Genomic DNA, 27,060 nt, shown 5'->3' with positions numbered 1-27,060 from the left:
GCTCTCTGTTCAAATTTTTTATGTTAAAATTTCATGTTTGTTACTGCGTCACTATAAATTGACAGAAATGCTGTATGGGAGCAACTCCTTCAATAAATAAATATTTGATGATCTTAAACCAATCTGAGAACAGTTGCATACAACGGTTGGCCTGCAGTTGCGTTGCAGACTCGAGTTGCACGAGACCAAGTAGTGTTTTGACGGCCTTATAGTGTCAATAACAACATGAGTGATCAATAACTCAACATGAAGCTCGGTATGAAGCGGTAGAGAAGCATGAAAATTTTCTCATCGGGTTCTGGATCCCCCCGAACAAAGTTCCTTCCTAATTTCCCCCCCCCCCCTCTTGAAGCGAAAAGAAATTAAGTTCATAGCGAAAATTTTAAACAAATTTTCTTTTGAAGAAAAATTATATTACAGTCCAGCCGGCGAGAGTTGTCCGATGGAAGTTCAAAAGGAGAGGCGGAGAACCCTGTGCCAGCACGATTTGCAGCCAATCGCTGTCCCCCAAACGCACCTCACACCCTCGCCTAGTCATACAATGCTTTCACTTGCTTATGAAGGACTGAAACAAGCCTGTTCCACCAAAGCAAGCACTTTCTTCAAATCGCCAAAAACAAAGGATTCTTCCTTAGGATCCTTCATGCATCTCATATTCCCTTCTGGCTCCTTTTTTCACTTAAAACCCTGTTGTTTACATGTGATGTGGGCATTTCCCTTTCTCACCTGGCAGCCTTTCCCCCTACCCCTTCCAGCTGTCAACGGACAACCCTCTTGGCGGCCAAACTGTAGGCAACCCACAGTGGTCTGAAATCTGAAAAAGCCGGACAAAAGTCCAAAATGGCTTTTTCTGAGATAGAGACTTTAAACTTAGCATAAATACTCATAAATGATAGCTGATTATGAGTTTGTGTGCCATATCACACACATTTGATCCGTTGCTGAGATACAGCAGCTCAAACGTGACCAATTTTTCCAAAAACACGAGCGATCTCGTTTTTTCTCCAAAAATCTTTGAACTTGAGCAGGTGGTGCCGCAGTTGTGTGATTTTTATGGAATAAAAAACACAATATTCCTTTGACTAGATGCTTTGGCTATATTTTCCATGATTTTTGAAGATTTTGGTTCACATCTGCATGGTTTTAGAATACCAAATGGCATACCCATTTTTTGCCTGAAATTTTAAATAAAGTAGACATTATCTTTCGTTTACGAAATATCCCTATTGGAAATTTCTTATAAGAAAATTTCTTATCAGAAATTGGACATATTTCTTATAAGAAAATTTCTTATAAGAATTTTTCTATAAGAAAATTTCTTATCAGAAATTGGGCATATTTCTCATAAGAAAATTTCTTATGAGAATTTTTCTATAAGAAAATTTCTTATCAGAAATTGGGCATATTTCTTATAAGAAAATTTCTTATAAGAATTTTTCTTATAAGAAAATTTCTTCTAACTATCAGTTACAAAATGTTATTTATAACAAATTTTCTGATGGAAATATTTATTATGAATATCATATCAACATGCTTAAAACACTTGCGCAAACTTCTATAAAAAGCTACATAAGATTTACATCCCTACTGAGTGTACAAAGTTAGCATTATACCTAATTCAATCCAAATGTAGACGCCTATATCTTATACAGCAAACCTAATGATTTCCCATGAACCAAATGTAGATGTCTATCATCAGTGTACATCAAAAAGGACATTGAAGCTCTGTAAAGTTCACCTGGCTGGCCAGACAAGGCGAGATACCATAGAGGTCTTTCAGGGCATGGGTTCTGTATAGGGTTAATGTCCCCAAATGCTAAAAGAAACTAAAATCAATGAAACCAACGATAGCCTAGAATGATGGACTGATAATTGAATACAACTTTGGCAATCATTACGCAATGAAAGATACAGGAATTGCAATATGGAATATGATTTAACCTGGAAAATTGAAGAAGCAAATGAAATAAAATTCAAGTTCCACTAGAGATAGGTACTTCAAGAAATGATATGGGAAGGAAGAGTAAAATTTGATAAATAAAATGCATATGAGCAATGTTTATTTAAGATACCAGAGAGAATGAGACCTCTACATGCAGATTTGGATAGATAATGAAAGAAATAAGCAAAGCAAAATAGAATTTGATGCCATTTTGGAGAAAAGGATACGTAGAATATGGCTAACAATAAGTGCAAGATTTAGGGAAATTAATAGGAATCACAGAAACACTGATTGAGAATAATAGTTGATGTATTTTCCATAAAATAATAACTGTGCAGATGTTGGCATACTCATACAAATTCATTCTCATTCTCTTCAGAGACAACTAAATCACTCACTTTGTCCATTAAAACACTGTTTTCATTAAAACTTCCTCTTATGTTAGATATGCCACAATCTGAAAAATATACATGTCTATCTAAATTAATGATGAAAAGTTTAAAATTCAACGAAACTATCTGTTTAAGGTAACATAATTTTAGGAATGCCAGGTTTTTAATACTTACCAAATGAGGTCACCCTATTGGAAATTTCTTATAAGAAAATTTCTTATCAGAAATTGGACATATTTCTTATAAGAATTTTTCTTATAAGAAAATTTCTTATAAAAGTTTTTCTATAAGAAAATTTCTTATCAGAAATTGGGCATATTTCTTATAAGAAAATTTCTTATAAGAAAATTTCTCATCAGAAATTGGGCATATTTCTTATAAGAAAATTTCTTAAAAGAATTTTTCTTATAAGAAAATTTCTTCTAACTATCAGTTACAAAATGTTATTTATAACAAATTTTCTGATGGAAATATTTATTATAAATATCATATCAACTTGCTTAAAACACATGCGCAAACTTCTATAAAAAACTACATAAGATTTACATCCCTACTGAGAGTACAAAGTTAGCATTATACCTAATTCAATCCAAATGTAGACGCCTATATCTTATACAGCAAACCTAATGATTTCCCATGAACCAAATGTAGATGTCTATCATCAGTGTACATCAAAAAGGACATTGAAGCGCTGTGAAGTTCACCTGGCTGGCCAGACAAGGCGAGATACCATAGAGGTTTTTCAGGGCATGGGTTCTGTATAGGGTTAACGTCCTCGAGGATGTGAGCTCACATGCTAAAAGAAACTAAAATCAATGAAACCAACGATAGCCTAGAATGATGGACTGATAATTGAATACAACTTTGGCAATCATTACGCAATGAAAGATACAGGAATTGCAATATGGAATATGATTTAACCTGGAAAATTGAAGAAGCGAATGAAATAAAATTCAAGTTCCACTCGGGATAGGTACTTCAAGAAATTATATGGGAAGGAAGAGTAAAATTTGATAAATCAAATGCATATGAGCAATGTTTATTTAAGATACCAGAGAGAATGAGACCTCTACATGCAGATTTGGATAGATAATGAAAGAAATAAGCAAAGCAAAATGGAATTTGATGCCATTTTGGAGAAAAGGATATGTAGAATATGGCTAACAATAATTGCAAGATTTAGGGAAATTAATAGGAATCACAGAAACACTGATTGAGAATAATAGTTGATGTATTTTCCATAAAATAATAACTGTGCAGATGTTGGCATACTCATACAAATTCATTCTCATTCTCTTCAGAGATGACTAAATCACTCACTTTGTCCAACACTGTTTTCATTAAAACTTCCTCTTATGTTAGATATGCCACAATCTGAAAAATATTCATGTCTATCTAAATTAATGATGAAAAGTTTAAAATTCAATGAAACTATCTGTTTAAGGTAACATAATTTTAGGAATGCCAGTTTTTTAATACTTACCAAATGAGGTCAATGCCTTATTTTGGTTAGAAGCACACGACTTATTTTATTAAACTGCTATCACAAAGACATCGTGAATGATTAACATATAAAAGCAATCCCTAGCAACCTAACAACCAAACAAGTTTTGGTTGTTAGGTTGCTAGGGAACCATGTGAACAGTATCCTGCAACATATGCAATCGCAGTATACATCGGGTGCTTTCCATTCATGCTACTCACGCGTCGACTAGTGTCGACTCACGGTAACTGTTTATAACTCTCCTATTCCTGTGCGTTACCGTTTGTTGACTTGTGTCACAACAGTCGGCGACACACACAGAATGGAACACGAAAACCGCGACGCAAGTTGACTTGTGTCGACGTGTGTCGATGAATGGAAAGCACCCATCGTGGTTATTCATGGCCCATATCGAACTTCCATCGGTCAAGTAATCTGTAGACTCGAAACAGACAGATCTTTAAAGTCTCCAATTTTTCATGTGGCCTCAGCGATACATATACTAACAAGTCGCATTAAAGAAGCCTCCGCTTCTTGGAACCATTTATGTCAAATACCATGCTGAAAAAAACCAGGAAATTAGCAGAACATTACTTAAAAAAGAGTTATACATAATTTCCAAAAATTATCTTATGTAGAATTCCTTAAATAATTATCAATTGCCAACATAAGTTATGGTGACACGCCTGCTGGATAAAAACCTAAAAGGTATGCGACCCGCGCAGCATTATTGTAGAATTCTATAAGAAATGCAGATTTCTTATAAGAATTTTTGTAAGACTTATAGAATCCTATAAGAATTTCTATAAGACTTATAGAATCCAATAAGAAATCTGTAAGACTTAAAGAATCCTATAAGAATTCTGTAAGACTTATAGAATCCTATAAGTCTTACAGAATTCTTATAAGAATTTCTGTAAGACTTATAAGAAATTTCCAATAGGGCAATGCCTGATTTTGGTTAGAAGCACGCGACTTATTTTATTAAACTGCTATCACAAAGACAGTGAATGATTAACATATAAAAGCAATCCCTAGCAACCTAACAACCAAACAAGTTTTGGTTGTTAGGTTGCTAGGGAACCATGTGAACAGTATCCTGCAACGTATGCAATCGTAGTATACATCGTGGTTATTCATGGCCCATATCGAACTTCCATCGGTCAAGTAATCTGTAGACTCGAAACAGAGAGATCTTATAAGTCTACAATTTTTCATGTGCCCTCAGCTATATATACTAACAAGTCGCATTAAAGAAGCCTCCGCTTCTTGGAACCATTTATGTCTAATACCATGCTGAAAAAAAACAGGAAATTAGCAGAACATTACTTACAAAAGAGTTATACATAATTTCAAAAAATTATCTTATGTGGAATTCCTTAAATAATTATCAATTGCCAACATAAGTTATGGTGACACGCCTGCTGGATAAAAACCTAAAAGGTATGCGACCCGCGCAGCATTATTGTAGAATTCTATAAGAAATGCAGATTTCTTATAAGAATTTTTGTAAGACTTATAGAATCCTATAAGAAATCTGTAAGACTTATAGAATCCTATAAGAATTTCTAAAAGACTTATAGAATCCTATAAGAATTTCTATAAGACTTATAGAATCCTATAAGAAATATGTAAGACTTATAGAATCCTATAAGAATTCTGTAAGACTTATAGAATCCTATAAGTCTTACAGAATTCTTATAAGAATTTCTGTAAGACTTATTAGAAATTTTCAATAGGGATGGTAATCGTGAAAGTTACATCACAGTGTGAGGTAGAAATTTCTTATGAATAATGTGAAGAAATCTTGGAAAAAAGTTTGCGATCAAGGAAACGAGAGCGATTTTTCGATCACACGTCAAGTCTGAGCTACGCGACGCGGGACCTTGAGGCTCGGTAACATCGGTTGATATATCAAGTTTTTTTCAGAATTCTTGAAAATCGTCATTTGAAGCATGGCACATAGTTTGTATTGACCTAAAACACTGTTACCAGGATAATGGATCGATCGACTTGACCGTTTAATGCATTACTCCAGTGAAGAAGGTAAGGATTAGACTTTTGTCCGAACCATTCTACATTTATGAAGTACACTTCGGATATTGAAGTAATGTTAAGAGACTAAGTCGGCATGCGAGAGAGAGAGTGAGAAATAAAACAGTTTCTGGGAAAGGTAACAACCTATACTCTTTGTCCCCACCTTTCGTTTTCAATCCTCACCGAGGAGGGTTGCGCAGAAAGAGGCATTTTATGACGGGTCCTTCCGCAAGAGTTTTTTCCTTTTCTAGCAAAGATTTATGTCTACTTGCAGTTTTATTTTGGAATCGGTGAAGAAAAGTCGTGATTGTTGGTCTAGTGTCTTGTCATGCTCTAGTGTAATGCTAAAATTCGTCTAGCCCAGTGATTTGGTTAAACCTTTATTAAATTACCACTAATAATTACTATCTATTCCCGGAGTTGGACAGAGTAGTGATGTGGTGATTCTGTTGGCGTACTCTTGATAATCTTATTCGTAATAGGGTGGTTTCCTAATATTTTTTTATTGCCTAAATCGAAAGTATATCTTTCACGCTTTTAGATTTTTAAATGATAATGTCTATTTTTTGCGATTAAGTGAAAAGTGAAAATTTTCTAGCACGCGAAAACGCGACGCGTAAGTAGGAATTATGGGAAAAAGTCCATGCGATGCATTTCTGGTTCCCCCTCCCGCCTTGTGAGGTTACCTTTATCGAGGCTCTGAGCGCTGATAGGATGCAGGATGCTAGCGGGTAGCTGAGTACCTTGCTGGCTGGTAGCGCTTGGCTTAAAAAAGGTTTATTAATATCTTATCAAACGAAGAAAACTTTCCAACCTAAGCCAGTTTTAATAGGTGATTATTAAGACATGTTTCCCTGAGCTCTGTGCCTCATGCATGCATTGGTAACCTCAGACGATGTATAACTCCTATTCTCTCGTGTAGAAACTAGGTCCCTGTGACGTCACGTGGAGTGGCATCGCATGGGCACCAATCTGGCCCTTTTCAAATGAGGATAAAAATGGACCATTGCCATTCGTCTAAACCGGTATTTCAAAAACCAAATAATTTGTATATTATGAACACACTAATGGTGGGTTACGAATCGCAATCAATGCCTTTCGTTTTCTTTGATGAAGGAAACTACCCTATTATATATAGCAAACATGAATTTCAGATGTCTGGAAAGGAGGAAAATATCTCTGACATCCTAGAAGAACTCAATTATGGCAATTGCCACATCAGAGTACAGAAACGGCCCCATCGACATCACTTGAGCTGATGAAAGGGAAGAAAGAATACACATTCCCAAAATGTTATTTTGCATTGGATGATGCTGCTTGGTAGAGTTGTTTACTACCGCCTTCACATGAACCGTATGCGCCACATGACTACTTTTTGTACTACTGGTCCAAAGAGATTTTTACCATTTTTGAGAATGAAGAGTCATCCCTTTACAGTTGATCATCTAAACAATAGTGTGGCGCTCAACTCATCTCTGGAGGAAATAGAGTAGCACATTAGTATTATCCTACCAATGGGAATATTCAAAATGTCACCCATTAGAATGTACTGGGCAACCGAAACTAAGTTTATCTTTATAACAAACTCCTATCGTGGATGTTATGAGTCGCATTCGCTTTCTGCTTTGATGCGGCATTTACATTTCGCGAATAACAACAATTAAAATCCCAATAATCATCCTAAACATGATCAATTGTATAAATTGAGGCCACTTATGAATACTATATCTTCCAACATGCAACATACACCTCCAGAAGAGTAGGAATCAAATTCCATTTACGAGCAAATGATTTATACTTTCAAGGGGTAGAGCCAATGGAAAAAATATATCAAAGGCAAGCCGTGCAAGTAATATTTTCTAAGTTTCCTTGCGAGCTGGCCAGTCGGGACTCCAGTACGAAATTGAAATAATAATAATATATTTATTTCACCGTTGGCATATACATGCATGGTTTCGTCAATAGCATACAGATGGGACAAAGACATAAGTTACAATGTTTCAGCTACATATACAACGATATACCACTTATTAAGTTTGAATTTCAATTTTAAAAGCAATACACAAAGATACACCATAATTATTTAACAAAAGTATAATCATTTAAAAAGTTTTATATCATAATAACATTTATTAATTACCCAGTGAGAAATGGGTGGTGGAACCCACGTGGAGAATTAACGTGGATACCACGTGTTTTTGGTCGTGGAATCAACGTGGAACCCACGTGGAAATTTGGTGGAAAAATTAAAACAGCAGTAGGTGCTGTCCTAAAACCATTAAAACCTCAACCACTCTATATCTAAACCTTCTATATATGTGTCTACGATTTTTCATGTGCTCTCATGGCTGCCTTTCCACGAATTATATAAAAATAGAATGTGCGATACATTTTCACATAACTAGCGTGGTTTCAGGATGATAAATGACGCAATGTCACCAGAGAGTTAAGTTCCACAAATTAGAAATTCTGTTTAACATTTTATGATAATCACCACAAATCCACTTGAAATCAACGTTGATTCCACGTGGGTCCAACCACTCAATATCCACCACCACCAAATATCCACCACTCAACGTGGGTTCCACGTGGATTCCACCACCCATTTCTCACTGGGTAGTAACTCTTTTGACTCTCCTTTTGAACGCATCAGGAGAGTTACTAGCTAGGATGCTGCTAGGTAGTTTATTGTAAAGTTTTGAGGCCGAGTAGTGAGCTCCTTTTGCAAATAAGGACTATGAATGCTGACTAGTGTGTGTATGTCATTTTTGGAGCGGGTGGAGCGTTCATGGAATACGGAGTTTAGTGGAAATTTATCGCGATTTTCTTAGACAATACAAACACAGGATGGGATATAGATACAGGGCAGAGTCAGTATACGGGCTTTGGTAAATGGCGGTTTTCCTGGGGTACGGATTGGGACTTGGAACATGGCTTTAACAGCTTGTTTCTGGGCAGAGAATGCTTTGCTGGCTATACTTGAATTTCCCCAGAACATAATGCCATATGAAATATATACTGGAATGGGAACCTGTGGAGATGTACTTTTCAGGCGACGTTGAAATGGCTCTCACTGAGTAGCCAAAGTATTAAAATTTCAAAGCTTATTTTGATAATTGGTTTTCTTCCCTTCAACTATCAATAGCTCTAAAGGAAAGAGGAGCATTTTGCTTGGACACAATTCACTCTCGTAGAATGTGCAAATGTCCTCTGTCCTCAGAAGCTATCCTCAAGTCATTGCTGGGAGAGGAAGTTCAGACTTGTGAATTCAAAATACCATTAATTAATGTTGCCTTAGTTGGACAGTTAATAGAAAAGCTGTATATTTTGTCATAACTTCTGTGGATATGAAAGTTATTAAGATGAGAAAGAGTGAAGTTTATATGAAATACTCATTTACATCGGATTGATCTGAAAAAGTTTATTATATCGGCCCAGTGTTACTCTGGAGCAACATGTTGTAAAATCTACATGTGTAAGGGAAATTTGTAAAAAAATTGCATTAACGTATGCTATTTATTACGTATATTTAAGGAACATAACTACAAAATAGAGTATAAAACTCTCTGCAAAGAAACTTGGGCACGACCAGAGTTGGAGTTATTTGACATATACTTAGATGACTATTGAAAAACCAAGAACCCTTTCTTACAGATCGTGAACATTCATGCGGATAATTTTGAGTTTGATTTTTACACATCCATTCATTTCCATCAGTCTTCTTTGGTCTCTTAGTTAATTTTATTTGCCTTTCACACTTAGGACTTGATGCATTCAAACCTTCATTCATACACCGATTTAACACACACTTATGTCCGTAAACGGGCAATACAGTGCAACCTCGATATAACGACACCCCACGGTGCACTAATAAACACTCGCTATAGCGAATTGTCGCTTTACCGGAGGTGAAGCAAATAATAGCCAATAAACCTGTTGCGAACAGATATACAGGAACAGGAGTGGTGCGGCCACAGATAAACATCTATCCGATAAACGTAAGCATAAATCCAGACGAAAGGCGATGTTTTTTTGCATCACTAAATTTCCTTACTCAAATAACGACTAACTATTCAAACAATTTATAAGCGCCGCACTGAATAAAAATCATGCAAAGCATTGTTTCATCAATATATATATTTATCGAACGACAGTTTACCACATAAATTTGAGACTGAGCACTCCATTAACTTCATTTCTAACAGATCGCTAGCAGTTACAGAGGTTAAGGAGTCGTCTTCCGGCGGTGAAACCCTCGCTATGGCGAGAGCCAACGCCGAAAGGGTCTCGTAAAAACGATTTTTTTAACACTCTTATTATAGGGTCAATTGACGGTGCATCGGCTATCTCTCGTAATAGCGAAAGTGTCGCTATAGCCCGTACTCGCTTTAACGAGGTTCCACTGTAAAGCGAAATATCCGCTAGAATATTTAACATCTCTTGAAAAACATTCATCCAAATCTAGAAACCGCCGTCAATCTGCCAATTGGCGAATAAGGGGCTCCAACTCCGGTTCACCCGAAACTTGGGTTCTAAAGGGTTAAAATTATAGAATAAAATAAAATAACTTTGTTTTATTCCACACTTTAAAATATGGAATGTATATATAAAGTGTGGAATAAAACAAAGTTATTTTATTTTATTCTATAATGAAGCAATTCCACAAAATAGCGCCTGAGACTGTCTTATATTAGAAGGGTTAAAATATTGAAAATTTAAAAAAAATGCTTTAATTTTTAGAGTCAAGAAAGATGTAAGCGAAGGAATGGGAGGGCAAAAAAATAAAGTTAAGTGAAGGTATAGAGTGAGGATCAGCATGATATAATACAGAGGAATCTGAGCTTTTCCCGGTTAATAGCATGGATGAAAGCTTTTCAGGTTTCCAACTGGGTCAGACAGGGGCGCAGCTGGGAAATTAGGTTAGGAGGGGTTTTAGGCGCAACTAATATGTACTGGTGTGTACTTATCCTGGCGGGTATGCCATACCCCCCAGTACACACCAGTACATATTAGTTGCGCCTAAAACCCCTCCTAACCTAATAGGGTAGTTTCCTTCATCAAAGAAAATGAAAGGCATTGATTGCGATTCGTTACCCACCATTAGTGTATTCATAATACACAAATTATTTGGTTTTTGAAATACAGTGGAACTTGGTTAGTACGTTTCTGAAGGGACCACGAAAAATGAACGTACTAACCAGGAAAACGTACTAACGAGGAAAGTAAATAATAGCAGTCGGGGTTATTGCAATCAGTGAAAAAGTCGTCATAATTACAATTACTATCGGTAGTTCTCATAGGATCGCCTTCCTGAACTCTTTTCACATTTAAAATCAAGGAAATGAGCGCTACCATGAAAAACAATACCACGTGAATAAAAATCGCAATTTTTCATGGACATCCCGGAGACGATTTCATGATTACGGCGTCTATCTCCCGTGATTTATCCTATATATATTTACGGAACGAGGACGAGTGAAGCTCAGACAAGCGAAGACGAGTCATTTTTCTTTCTCACAGCGTACTCGGAGAATATAACAACAACCCGGAGTAAGTCAACTGGTTTTTTAAACATCATAAAAATTGGGCAAAATTATATTGACTTTCAAATTACGGCAACAGCCGTAGACATTCGCTTCTGGAATGATACCATTTCGATTGTAAAATCGATCGATATATCGACTGATGACACGCAAGATTATTAGATTACGACGTAATTACAAGAAAATTTTATATTAGACAGTTAAAATTTACTTTCAAAATTTGTCTAATGTCGTCTGCTTTCGTTCCGAGATCAAGTATTTTTAAGCTAAGCTTCGCGTGGAGATCCAGAGGATCGTCTGCTCCCGCAACAGTAGTCAAGTAAATACGCACGACGCGACGTCGAGTTTATGGAGCAGTACTGCTTTAGATAATGTGGGAATTGTCTAATACCGTTAAGACTCATTTCTTCATCATGATAACTCGTGCAATAGCAACAATTGCCCACTCACGAACTTGGTGCGCAGCAGTGGGCACTCCCAAGCGCTCCAAAGGCAACAGAAGGTGAGGAGCTCGGGGTGGGGAAAATTGGGGCTTCTTATTGGCTGTAGTTTTTCATAGTCAGACATTCCCGAAAAAGGCCGCATTTTATTTTTCATCACGTCACAAGAATTCAGAAATGCATTTGGATAAATTACGGTAGAAGAAAGAGATGTGGAATGAATGGAAGAATGTTAATGGCTAATAATAATAAATTAAATCATGAATTCAGACGTTTGCGACCCTTAAGAAGACACTAGAGAACGAATTGCGGGTTGCGTCACGGCAAGCAATTGAGCGTACTAACCAGGAAAGCGCAATTTTTTCAAACATACTAACCAAATTCTTTTACCTGTATTTTGTTCGGATGGTACCGGGACCGAGGGAAATCGCCGTACTAACCCAGATAACACGGCATTTGTATTACATCTGTATAACATCAATAATACACAAAAAATACGTGACCAAATACATATGTATAAGATGGAATACGATCGTATTACATCGGTATATTTCACGTAGAAGTGGTTCAAAAGTCCCTATGGATGTATGTATACGTGCGTATTACAAATTGGAAATCTGAATACCCATACATGAATTAAACATATGTATACGATGGAATACAATCGTATTACATCTGTATATTTCACATAAAAGTGGCTCAAAAGTCCCTCAGGATGTATGTATACATGCGTATTACAAATTGGAAATCTGAATATCCTTACATGTAATATACATATGTATCTGCAGGCCCTCATGCACGAATTATACATATTGATTTTCTGACCCACATCCACTTAATATCAATATGGATCAAACGGATGAATAAATATAAGGAAACCAGAACATACAGATAATAAAACATTTATTCAAAGAGAAAAATAAAATAATACACACAAAGAACAAGTGTAGCCATGAATATTGCTAACAAGCGATAAGGGCCAGCAAACAGTAGGTGAAACTTAGTTTTTAAAAATGGCACAAAGATAAATCAAGTACAATGGTTTGAGTTGGAAAGTAGAAAAAAATATTAGCACGGAACAAGCGTTGTAACCCATTGCACAAGAAGAAACCTGGATTCAGGAAACCAACTCTGCACCATCAGCCACTTCCTGAAAGGAGAAAAGAAGAAGTCAAGTTTAAAATTAGTCATGCAAAAATATATCTTTTTGTAAGATCTGAATAGGAGCTCAAGGCCTTTCAATTTTATTTTTTTTCAATTCATATAGGCAGTCAGTATTCTGTGAAGTCTGTAATTTTAGTACTAATTCTGTATTCTGAATGCAAATGAAAGTTTGGCTTCTCTGCTAGATTCCAGACATAAGTTTTAAATTTTTTCATTTACCAATTATGCCGAGGTCCCAGCTAGCGCAGATTTGACCTTGTCCTTTGAGAAATCATATATTTTGGGGATATGCTTTCAGTTTACAAAATTAATAGCCTTTCTCTTAAGAAGAATGAGAAATATGAGAAAAGATCATATGACTACTTTTAAATATAAATTAACTAGGAAAAAGTGTATCCATTGGTATGCTTATTTAGTACATGATACTAATATATTAGTACCATGATTTAGTAGCGGATGATTCACACAGAAAAAATATAAACTTGTGATATCAAATTTTCGAACAAATAAATTTCATACCACCGATAATTTCAGGCTTAACTTTAAGAAACCTCTCCATTATGGATTTTAAAAAAAATTTCCCTCAAACCTTACCTCGGTATCAACAATTCCACATGGTCTTCTGGCTTTGCTTCGTCGTTTTTTCTGTAATCCATTCTCCTCTTGTCCAGGCCAAGCTATTTACATCGTCGCCGCCTCCTGGGTATGCGCGAAAGAGCATGAAAATAAAATTATATAATTAATCAATTTGGTCCATACGCACCTCTTTCTTACATATAATGACAAACTTTCGCATGAAAATTACGTATTTATCTTGTGTTAATAATAACGACGAAATGCACCTTGATTGACTGCATTTCAAGATGAAAGAAATAGTACATATTGCTTAAAGGGAACCGATATCACACGACCAATACTTCTTGTTCGTTAAATAATTAGAAGTAGTGGGCAAAACGGCTCGGAACCTGGAGGAATCTATTAGTGACAAGGCTACGCTGATAAGTCTACGGTCAAAGATGTTATGACTAAAGCATAGGATAACTAGGAATGCAAGAACTACAATACAGTAGGTTGTGGTAATAAACAGCGATAAAACAACTTACACGTGAACGAAAACATCCCTTTAAACAATTTTTTCTGCTCTTTATTAAGAGAAGAAAAAAATGTAACTTCAGCCGCGAAGCACGGAATTACTATAAGACGCATAATCTATTAATTTATACGTACAAGATTGACATTACACTATGTTTTACCCGTTTTACCATATAACTTCAATGGAGACCAGTCTCCTCGATACATAACTCAACAAAAAAGGAAAACAATAGCCAAACATAAACAAAATAATTACCTGTATTGGCGCAATGTGGTCAACACATTGCGCCAATATAGTTGTATCCAAATATACTCAAATAACATAATTAATGTAGTCTATGTAGGCGTACAATATAATAAAAGATAAATCATACCTTACCTTAATTATCCAGTGACAGGAAACTGTTGGAGCTGGCTTGCAGGAATCGCAATAACGTGCGGGATTGAAGCATTGAAGCACATTTCCAGCAAAACATAGCTTCAGGTTGAGCACACCTCCCACAAGCACCGGTTATCGAGGATTAAAACACTATGTCAATTCTTCCAATACGTATAATAATGCAAACAAATATAAAATTAACTATACATCAATAGCCGGAGTTCCTCCTACAGCACGTTCTCGACGTTCTCGTAGTCTCGAACGAAATGCCGAGCTAAACTGTTAACGAGATTATAACGAAAGGGATCACTCCCACTCACTTGCCTAGCTTATTGCGACAGTGGAGGCGCAGAATTGAGAATTTATTTTTTTTGTTTAAACAGTTAATTTAAAATATTGTTTAAAAAATTAAACTTCGCTTTTACTTTTGCTCTGTGCAAGAACTATTTTTTGTATTTTTCATGTATTGTGAACCATTTTCCATGTGTATATTTCGCGGATGGAAACTGAATTTTACATATGTAATACGTCTGTATTTCGCGTGCATTTACAAATTAACATAAATATGGTCGCCATATTACCCTTGCTCACATCGATCAGTATATGATTTATTTTTAAGCTTTCTGGGTATAAATTCGAATGGATGAATGATCATTGAAGTGAGGAAATCTGGCGTTTGCAGTGAACATATTATTTCTGGAAAAAATGTTTATGAACATTTCACAAGACGCCACGAAAATCCACCTCTCAAAAATTACAGGAAATATACATAATGTATATTTTGTGTATTTTTGACCACATTTACATATGTATTTCCTCTGTATTCATACATATGTAAAAGTAGCAAGTGTTACACGATATTTACATTTGTATTTTTGACCACATTTACATAAGTATTCAAATTTCAAAAATACAAATGTATTTATCGTGTAACACGTACCACTTTTACATATGTATGAATACAAAGGACTTACATTCAATAATACATATGTATTACACATGTGATACATAACAAAAATACATATGTATGTGACCCATGAAAATACAATATAAATACATAATGTATATCCAAATGTGTGCTGTTGGGGAAGGAGGAAAACGTACTAAGGAGGAACGTACTAACCAAGTTCCACTGTACCAGTTTAGACAAATGGCAATGGTCAAATTTTATCCTCATTTGAACAAGGCCAGATTGGCGCCCATGCGATGCCATTCCACGTGACGTCACAGGGACCTAGTTTCTATACGAGTAGATAGGAGTTTTACATCGTCTGAGATTACCAATGCATGCACGAGGCTCAGAGCTCAGGGAAACATGTCTTAATAATCACCTACTTATTAAAATTGACTAAAGTCAGAAAGTTTTCTTCGTTTGATAAGGTATTAATAAACCTTTTTTAAGCCAAGCGCTACCTGCTAGCTGGGTACTCTGCTACCCGCTAGCATCCTGCGTCCTATCAGCGCTCAGAGCCTCGATCAAGGTCACCTCACAAGGCGGGAGGGGGAAACAGAAATGCGTCGCACGGACTTTTTCCCATCATCTTACTTAAGCGTCGCGTTTTCGCGCGCTTGAAAATTTTCACTTTTCATTTAATCGCGAAAAATAGATATCGTCATTTAAAAATCTAAAAGCGTGAAATACGTACTCCAGGAGTAAAAATCTTTCGATTTAGGCAATAAAAAAATAATAGGAAACCACCCTATTAAGATAAATAGTGAGTTTTACGGCTTTCTGAGGATGTTTAATAAATCCTGAAAAAAATTCTATAAGTAATATTAGTGTATCAATCAAAATGGGTTTAAGGAAGAGTTCTGGGGTTTCAGAAATAATATGCCATGCCAACAATTACTGGGACCGTGTCGTAAAGGAAGCAGTGTAAATCAGACTTGAGAAGAGAAAAATTAACAGAGACGCCGGCTTCCATCTGAGCAAAGCGTGGAAACCAGCCCTGAAAAAAACTGAAGGGGGAGAGGACACGCATTGGCCCGACCGTCGACCAATCAGAGCCCACCTGAACCCAATGCGAAGGTTATATAAGACGGACACATCTTGGCTAATCCATTCACCCTGAAGACGATGGTAGACGTAGCCTTCGAAATGTTGGTGCAGAAAAACCCTTGGACCCGGATGGAAACCTGAGAACTCTACCTCCAGTCTATTCGCCAGGAAAACCCTAGATCCTTCAAAATGGATTTAACTTAAAAAAATTTCCTTACCTGGTTTATCCCCCGAACTGCGCCACTGGGAGCAGGATCTGCGTGGTGTAGGCCGACTTTTCATTGTGAGACTTTCCTCAGGGCTGATGATGCCGATATTGCTGCGTTTCGATATTTATACCCTTAATGTAGCGATTACTACCCACATAGCAGCAAACCTCTCAGAGATGTCCCATTATAGTCTCAAATATCGCGAATGTCTCAGAGATGTAATCGTGAGACATTCAGGATTTAAAAAAAAATACGTATTTAAACACCATCAATGCCTTCCATATATATTTTTTCGGTGCAATTCTGCAGTTGTGATATTAAAATCAGGACAATTAATATGGGTTTCTTCTCTTTAAAAGGTCATCCGTCAAAAATTTGTCGCTAAAAATGATCGAGAAAAGTAGGCCATATAACTCTGTATAACTTGCATTTAATTATTTTTTTGCCTAAATTTAAAGCATACCATAGTACAAAGTCTCATGAGACATCTCAGAGACCATTTTGTTGGACATAGTGACATCTCAGAGAAGTCTCAGGGCGAACTCTCTCGAACGCATAGGTATGCCAGGTATATAGGACAATACTAAATAGGATATAATTCCAAAGTCTCATACTAATATGCCCGTTGACTGGGAAATTGATCTATTCAAAGTCGATCCAACCCTAAGCTAATTTTTGCAGTAATTTCACAAGATTCCACGTTAATTTTTATTATGAAGCTTCCATTAGACGTGTTTTTATATGCGTCAGTACCGATACTGACAGGATATGATATTGTTATTCAAATAATAATAATAATAATTTTATTGGTCCCAGGACTTTACATTGTAAAATATAGGACATGTCATACACAAAAATAAATACATACACAATCAAAGTCAGAATCAGACACTTCTGTGGTAAGCAGATTCCTCTAGAAACTGAGTTGTGCTATAATAGCCTTTGTTGACTAGAAAGAGTTTAAGATTAGATTTGAAAATTGCCCTTGTAGAAGCTTTTTTTATGGTTGACGGCAGAGCATTATAAACCTTGATAGCCATGTGAAAAGGGCTCTTATTGTACATTGCCGTGGCGTGGCAGTACATATGTACATCTCCACTATGGCGAGTGGAGTGTCCGTGCACTTGAGCATTGGTAGTGAGATCTTTTATATTATCTTTGACATGCATACACAAGTGGTATATATACATAGATGGTACCGTTAGGAGTTTTAATTCCCTGAAATAGGGTTTGCAAGATTTCCACGGGGGTATCTTTGCTATATACCTTATACTTTTTCTTTGTGTTGCGAAAACTCTACGAAATCCAGGCGACGATCCCCAGAAAATAATTCCATAGGACAAATGGGATTCAAAATAACCATAATATACCATTTTTAGAACATTTAAATCAACAATATCTACCAGATTTCTCAGAACATATCCACTTTTAGCCAGGGTTGAGCATAGGGCATTGGTATGGGTCTCCCAATTTAGGGAATCATCAATAGCTAGACCTAGAAACTTGGTGCTATTTACCCTCTCTATGGGCTGACCATTTAAGAATACCTCTAACTGAGGCACTTCCCTCTTTTTTTTAAATTGAATGTAATTCGTTTTCTTAACATTTACAGAAAGTTTATTAAGGTTGAACCACTTTTCTAGGAGTAGTAGTGAACTCTCCAGCTTCGTTTGCAGCAGCTTAGGATCCCTGTGGCTCATCACAACGGAGGGAGTATGTTTTTTTACCAAGAAGAAAGTGAATTAATTTGCAGGTGAGATAATTTCGAAATCTTGATTCTTTTTTTACATTCATAAAATTTCAAATGGTATAAAAACTAAACTACGAAGTAATATTGATTCAAGGAAGATACAATTTATGCACCTATAATCAGCGCCACTTCCTTTATTTTGAATTAAATGATTATGCGCGAAACTTTTGAATTTTATCACCACTGACATTTTTCTTATTATTAAATAATCTATCATTTAAATTTTAGATGTAGGGGTAACTGTAATCGCCTTTATTTTTGAAAATTTGTATTGATTATCTTTGCTGGTGTTGAGTACCACCTCTTTTCCTCATTTGAGAAAGGCGCCACTTTATTCATACGTAAAATAAACAGTTGCGAAATGATATGAAATGTTGTTGAGGTGGGCATTCAGTTTGGTGATTACGGTCCAGCCGGATTTATCGTGGATTATGAATGTAGTTCCTCGTATTCCTTCAGTTCTTGAATATTGTCGGTTGTGCAATGAGAAGAAGGCGCCTGTAGTGGATATATTTTCGACCATGGTGTACCGGGACGGCTGTTCTTTGGCGAAGAAACTCAACGAATTATACGGTATAGAAGTGAGTAGCAACCTTCCTGACAGTCTTGTATTATTTCGGATGAAATGGCCGTCATATACGTGAAATTGATGTTCTCAACAACCATACTATAAATATATTTTAATAATTCGTTGTTGAATATATAACAGTGTCGTGACATACCATAATATTTGTTTAACGTACCGCTTAATTTTGACCCGTTATTATTTTAACTTATCTAAGGCGCTGTTTTCGCCTTTTTGTTATCGTTACCTCTGAAATTTTGTAGTAATTCGGAAAGATTGCTGCAGGTATTTACGTACTAACCTTTGTAAGCGTTATAAGTTTCACCACAGAGGATAATTTTAGTTTTTAGATGATAGTTTCTTTATGGCACCACATTTCGAATGCTTCCACTCGTGACTTCTCTGCTGCTATCAACGTCAAAGCTTCTCTCCTCTTCTTTCCATCTCTTCACTTTGTCTTAGTTTACAATACATATTTCCTTACTTATCCCCTATGGTATTACATGGTGTTTTCGATTCCTTGAAGTGGTTCTTCACTATTATATCCCCAATGAAAATTTTGTATACAATTGTATACAATTTTATACAGGATTTCCTGTATAAAACTGTATACAATTGTATACAAAATGTATTAATTGTATACAAATTTGGCTTTACACAATTGTATAAAAATGTGTACAATTGTATAAAATGTATACAATTGTATACATTTTACACAATTGTATACATTTTACACAATTGTATACATTTTATACAATTGTATACATTTTTATACAATTGTGTAAAGCCAAATTTGTATACAATGTACACATTTTGTATACAATTGTATACAGTTTTATACAGGAAATCCTGTATACAATTGTATACATTTTTATACAATTGTGTAAAGCCAAATTTGTATAAAATTTACACATTTTGTATACAATTGTATACAGTTTTATACAGGACATCTTGTATACAATTGTATACATTTTTATACAATTGTGTAAAGCCAAATTTGTATAAAATTTACACATTTTGTATACAATTGTATACAGTTTTATACAGGACATCCTGTATATAATTGTATACATTTTTATACGATTGTGTAAAGCCAAATTTGTATACAGCCCTAACAACACATGGGCATCCAACAATGTTCGACGAATATCCAATGCGGACGTTGCGGATGGGCCAAGGATATCCGATGAAAATCCCGCGATTTCCCTCGGACATCTGTCGGATATCCATAAGTCCCAAAATCCAATATCCATAGGACGTCCCCTTCCAGATATTAATACCATTTTTGCATATTGTTACAAGAATATACACCAAAATGATTCCTTCACATGATAGACAACCTTATCAAGGTGGAAGGATTCTTCATTCAAAAGTTTCATGGGTGTCTGCTTAGTAACCATTGATGAATGATTACCCTGGCGAAAATGTGACCTTTTTCAGATTGTTTAAGAACGCACCATGGAGGTGATCATGAACAGCGAAGAACACTCAAAGAACACTATCCCAGTGTGTCCTCGAGCGGAAATGTGTACGCCTTGGAGTGTTCACAAACACTCTACATAGCGTTTAGCTATGTTTACGACTGTTTGTCAATGTTTCCAAGCGTTCATGAACGCCCTGTGAGTTACCATCTTCATCGTTTCGCAGCATTTACTTACATTTGAGAACACCCTGTCTAGGCTATCGAGAGTGTTCCTGTGCGTAATGTAACATGCTAATGTGTTTTGCATAGTTATTGAATGCTATGGGAACACCCTCCGGTGGGTTTATGAACTCTTGTAGTGAATAAATTTAATAAAGAAAAAATCAGTGAGATTCAGGTCTTACAGGGTCTACAAAGGAAATGAAAACCAGATACAGTTTGCTGTAATGATAAAACAATTATATTTAACTATATATTACACACTTATTTACAACAACACCACACAATCACATGAGTACTTTAGAAACTGAATTCATCATGCATAACAAAGAGACCAGGCCCAGGTGGTATTCCACCTTTTGTGCTTAAATATTGTCAAGAGATTTTAGCATATCCTCCCTCACTCAGTCTAACCATCCAACCTAAGAAGTATTTATATAGTCCCAACCCATAAATCAGGTGATAAGACTCACACCACTAATTACAGACCTATTTTAATCCAGTCATTTGTTGTTAAGATCTTGAGAGAGAGTCTTGCACTTAAGCCTAATATCCTCTCCTACAAAGATATAGCTATACCAGAGCACCATGGTTTTCATGAAGAAAGTTCTTCAACTACGAATCTCGTGGTCATGCAATACTACATTCTAAAAACCTTCAGTGAAGGGCATCAAGGTGATGTAATATATACTCATTCTCAGAAAACATTTGATACTGTCATCACTTACCACTTGCTTTGTAAGTTGACATGTTATGGCATTGATGGTAATCTTTTAAAATTATCATTAACTGTCTTAATGGTAGAACCCAGGTGGTCAAGATTAAATCCTTCCTCTCTAGTGTAATGAATGTGACATCTTGTGTTCCTTAAGTGTCCCACCTGGATTGTTATTACATTTATTTATTAATGATGTTAAGCAGAAGAAAAAACCAAATGCAGGTCTATCAAATGCTGATGATTAAAAATTATATTGCAGGATTAAATAATTAGATGACTGTTTATGTTTACAGAGCAGTTGAAATAATCTATTTTGCCGGTGTTCAAGTACCTACTTCTATGAGAATTAATTTAAAGAAATGTGTACCAGTCACATATCATCACTTTAAAGTCCGATTACATTTAATTGCAACATAAACAATGGATACCTTGAGAGAACCACCAAAATTCTAGACTAGGGAGTTATCTTTACAGCCAATTTAAATTTTAACTATCATGCGGATGTGATAGCCCCAATGAAAATTTTGCATATGATCTGTACACAATGTACACAGGATTTCCCGCACACAATTGAGTACAAATTGCATAAATAATGTGTACATTGCACAAAAAATTTGGCATCAAACAACTTGTGTAGATTGTACGCAATTTGCACTGTTTCATATATTGCATAAAAAGAGTACAACCTACACACAATGTGTAAAGCCAAATTTTTGTACATATAAACATTATTTCTACAATTTTCATTGGAGATATCACAAAAAACAATGAATAAATATCCAATAGAAGTATAACACAATTACTGGCAGTTTATTCCCCTTAACATTCAATCTCTCAAGCTTTTTTACATGAGAGGCAACACAGACCTTAAAATAAGACTAATAGGGGCATAATGACTGTCAAAATTAGTGGGCCAGAACCGGCAGGGAATCATTTAATTTAATGCATATCATTACATGTCGAGTAGATATAATAATATGATCAGATAATGAGAAAATAATAACGTAACGTAAACATGGAATACTCCAACACAGAGTAGAATTTCTATCAATGCACAATATTACGCGTTTGAAAATGATTTCAGACATTTCTCTTTCCTAATGCTCTGAATAGTCTGAGGAATAACTGCAGGCACTCTCTCAAAATGATACATGCAATAGTGCGAAAAATCCACAGAGGAAAAATCATTCGCCTTGACCGGGATCCCGGTCAAGGCGAATGATTTTTCCTCTGTGGATTTTTCGCACTATTTGTGCATTGCGGGTGACTCCGTAAAAAGTTATCACCGTGGCTAGTCCCGGTATACTTTCATAAGTCCAGAGCGAACACCTCTAGTGTTCAAAGTTCGGGCTTTGCTCTCCGGCTGTGGCGCCATGCGCACGACCTGGACTGCTAGTCGCATCATATGCTCAGCAGTCCATACCACCTTGTCCGGTATAGTCCACAAATTTCCACAGGGGAGAATGACGTCTCGGTAGCTTAACTGGCTAAAGCACTCGGCCGGAAATCGAGGGATCCGGGTTCGTATCCCGGTCAAGGCGAATGATTTTTCCTCTGTGGATTTTTCGCACTATTTGTGCATTGCGGGTGACTCCGTAAAAAGTTATCACCGTGGCTAGTCCCGGTATACTTTCATATGATACATGCAAGTTTTCACTTGAGGTACCGTCACAAACGTCACATTCAATATTATTACCAGGGGAGAGCGAAGCAAAAGACTTATTTTCCACTTTGATTGGAGAAGTTGCAATTATTCAAGAAAAGCCAATTTTTTGCTCATGTTTGCTCCCATACTTCATTCAAGTTTGTACCTCCTTTTCTACAGAAGTGGGAACCTCACTTGTATTAAGGCCTGTTCACAAAGCACATTAACCTGTACAAGTGAATGTCTGTTTGCGTGAATGGACCAGAAGAGAACGTGTACGAATGCAAGAACCAAATTAGAAGAGATTATATTTCTGCTCATGCATTCACACAAGTTGGGTGCCTATAACATGGTGCATTTTCGTGTAAATTGATGCATTCATACATTTAGACAATGACTCCTACGAGTTACTGTACAGTGTAAACATGCCTTCAGGAAGAATGTGGATCAATAGATACGAATTATCTTCATCAACATCCTCGTTACCATTTCCGGGGATTACATGGTACATTTGCACCTCCTTGGGCTCTTCATGCTCATGGAATGTTCTGATCCCGGCATTCACACTGTTGTTTTTATCCTCGAAGGGCCTCACGTCATTTTCCAGAAGATGTATTTTTCTGCATCCTCTTCTAACTGTAAGGCATTAGCGAATATTTTACTAAAGACACAAATCAATACCTAAATGATAATGATCGGAGAGAGTTAATTGATGGCTATGTCCTGAACTGCTCATTAATTACTATAATTCTTCGACATATTCTCAATAGTTATTCATTTGTAAGAAAAACACTTCATATACGAGTTCATTGAGAAGGAGAATAATACTTTAATGCCATAAAGAACAGGTTAAAAATGTATTTTACGGCGAGAACTGATATTTAAACTTAATCGGTCTGAATGGATCGTATTTTTATCACGCAAAGATCATGCAAAATATTAATTACACTGAGAAATAAATTAGTCCTGAAAGGCTCAATACACACAAGTTCGGTGGTTTACTATCGAATAGAGAAAAATTTTCCGTTTACTTACATTTAAATGGTCAGTAAATAGTGGATGGGTCAATGCTGGCAAAGGCATCTTCCTCAAATCCCTTCGTACTCCTAAGAGCCACTTCTTGCCAGTCTCCACAGCGAAAAAGGGATCATTTTCCTCTTCCATGGCGTACGTCAACGTAAATTTGCTTGTAAAATAATAATTTACAGCACAGCAAAATTCACAAAGTCAAAAATACAGTACCTACAAATGAATACCAAACTTTCGTGCTTTAGTTGCGATGGCTGTGGCGTAGGCTGTGGGCGCTGTAAGTCACATGTTATATAAGATGGCCGCCGGTCGTTAAGGCGCAAGCGGCGCAAGTTTCGAAATACGATTTTTAATCCGTATTTTTAGATAAGTACGTAATATAATGGTTTCAACGAAAAAGTTAATAAATGTCACTGTGGAGGAAATTTGTGAATGCTATAATCACCAATTCCAAACTATAGGTGCTTGTATTCGACAGGAAACCCATATTAATAATGAGCGAAAACCAAAACTTGCAGGAAAAACTCCGAATGCCAATTCGAATAATTTTTGCATTCAGAGTTGCTATTTGTATTCAGTTAGTTTTCATCAATGGATATGGTTTATCTGCATTGGTATTGTGCAAATCTGAATGCAATAATTATTAAATACTCACATATTTCCTCGCTGATATTTTAATTTCCTAAAGCTAAAATTATTTCAAAGTAAGCATTGCCACTTAATAACACTTTAATTTATACCAAGCTTCCAGTTTCATTGTTATAAAGAAAGTTAATGGTTTTTTATACAGCTTGGACTCCGGGAGGAAATTATAAACTATTCAACGAAACAAAATTTTGGACATTTTTACCGCTTCTACAGTTTCAGAACAACAAATTAACGCTATTTTGAAGTTTTATATTGTCTAAAACAATTAATTAAGTTTAAACAAGTTAGCAACAATGCTAATAAAATTTATGAGCATTAACGATTTCTACATACTGTACGGGTTAAACAACAACAAATTATGAACTTATTACTCTCTACATTGTTTATTTAAAAAATATAAAGTTTAAACAAAGTTAGCAACTTTTAAAAACTTAACAATTTCCGCATGTAGTACGGTTGAGAAGAGTTGGCTGAACAATATACCCTTACTCTTTGTTGATTATAACAATTACTAAAATTTAAACAAATTTAGCAACTTTTACAAAAACTATTATTATGTAATGAAGAATTCCCACATTTTATACGGTTGAAAAACGTGGAATGAATGATAAAATCTTACTCTATTATGTTTATAACGATTACTAATGTTTAAACAAAGTTAGCAACAATTTTACAAACATTTTCAAAATCTTACAATTTCTTTAATTTAATTAGGTTAACCAACAACAAAAGAATGGTTTAGTGGATCTCTAAATTTTTATAACAATTTCTTAAGTTAAAAAATAATTAGCAACAATTTTAACACCGTTTTAAAAAGTAACAATGTGTTACGGTGTAAAGAATAGAATCTGAGCGTAGTTGTGGTGCTTTAACTCCCAAACCCTGATATATACACATTGATGCACACATACCTTTACATTGTATAAAAATGTATAAAATGTACAAATTTTATACAGCCTACACAACTATGTATAAATTTTCATAAAATGTATAAAATTTATACAATGTACACATTTTATACAGCTTTATACAAATTCATACAAAATGTGCACATTGTACACATTCTGTATAAAATTGTATACATTGTATACAATTTACACATTTTATACATTCTATACAACTGTATACAATTGTATACAAAATGTGTACATTGTATACATCCTGTATAGAAATTGTATACAAAATTTTCGTTGGGGATGGGCCACTTCCACTTTCCTTGGTACGAGGTTATTTTGCCGGTAGAAATTCTATATTTTTATTATTGTTTTAAATGTATATTTTTACTTAGTTAGGATTAGGAATGATGACTAGTTATATCTCCTGTTTAGTTCATATTGAAGATTGTTTGGTACAGTTGAGTTAAAGCCTTCTCTCATGCTTTTTTTAAGCTCTACTGGAATCAGCGACACAGTGAAAGGGGGGTTTTGGGGGATAAAACCCCCCCCAGAGCTCAGAGAAATTTTGAAGTTTAATCCATTTCTCTTAAAATTGGATCAAGAATACTTATAGAATAGGGTAAATATTAATAAAATATCCCTCAGAAGGCCGTAAAACTCACCACTTTAAACCATTTACTTATATGAAAAGTTTTCTAGGGGAGGGCCCCTGCACCTCTCGCTTGTTCTGGTGGGTATTCCATACGCCCACACACCCCGGTATTAGTTGCGCCTTAAATCCCACATAGCAACGAACCTCTCAGAGACGTCTCACTATGATCTCGAATATCGCATATGTCTCACAGATGTCTCAGAGATGTAATCGTGAACCGTTCAGGAAATTAAAAAAAAAAAACTTATTTAAACGCCATCAATGCCTTCCATATTATTTTTCGGTGCAATTGCGCAGTTTTGATTATTAAAATCACGGCATTTAATAAGGGTTTCTAATTTTCAAAAGGTCATCCATCACAAAATTCGTCGCTAAAAATGATCGAGATAAGTAGGTCACAACTGTATAATTTGCATTTAATTATTTTTTGCCTACATTTTTAAGCATACCAGAGTACAAACTCTTATGAGACATCTCAGAGACAATTATCTGAGACGTCTCATGAGACATCTCATAGACCATTTTTTTGGACATAGTGACATCTCAGAGAAGTCTCAGAGATGTCTCTGAAGCTCTCAGAATGTCTCTGAGATGTAACATGTGATTTTCGAGACGTCTCAGAGACGTATCCGAGACGTATTTCTGCTATGTGGGAAAGCCCCCCCCCCAGCCTTAATTCCTAGCTGTGCAGATGGCTTTCTAGGATCATTCAAGGTATTTCTGGTAGAAGTAGCTGCCGGGAGCATTTTAAATCTCTGGGTATTCTTACATTACCATATATATATATATTTTTTAACTATAGTTTTTATCTGTCAATACAAAAGCATGTTCGAGA

The 27,060-nt window shown here is 35.7% G+C and overlaps 1 protein-coding gene across 9 annotated transcripts in view; it reads left to right on the top strand.

The window, feature by feature from the left end:
• The window catches only part of LOC124172740 (zinc finger protein 268-like), a 405,740-nt gene that overhangs the window by 187,689 nt on the left and 190,991 nt on the right, over positions 1-27,060 (top strand). Inside the window, exon 1 of one of the 9 annotated variants that reach the window (XM_046552218.1) lies at positions 18,698-19,011. The exons of 1 other annotated variant lie outside the window; for it this stretch is intronic. In XM_046552218.1, coding sequence (XP_046408174.1) covers positions 18,802-19,011 — 210 coding nt within the window. In that variant the 5' untranslated portion in view covers positions 18,698-18,801. Of the gene's footprint in view, positions 1-18,697; positions 19,012-27,060 lie in introns of those variants that run through there. 7 more of the 9 variants (XM_046552222.1, XM_046552224.1, XM_046552214.1 and 4 more) reach the window with 7 other exon arrangements.

Source organism: Ischnura elegans (assembly GCF_921293095.1).
Source record: "Ischnura elegans chromosome 13 unlocalized genomic scaffold, ioIscEleg1.1 SUPER_13_unloc_2, whole genome shotgun sequence".
Taxonomy (NCBI): Eukaryota; Metazoa; Arthropoda; class Insecta; order Odonata; family Coenagrionidae; genus Ischnura; species Ischnura elegans.
Note: the sequence above shows the minus strand (reverse complement) of the source record. Positions and strands in the feature narration are given on the sequence as shown.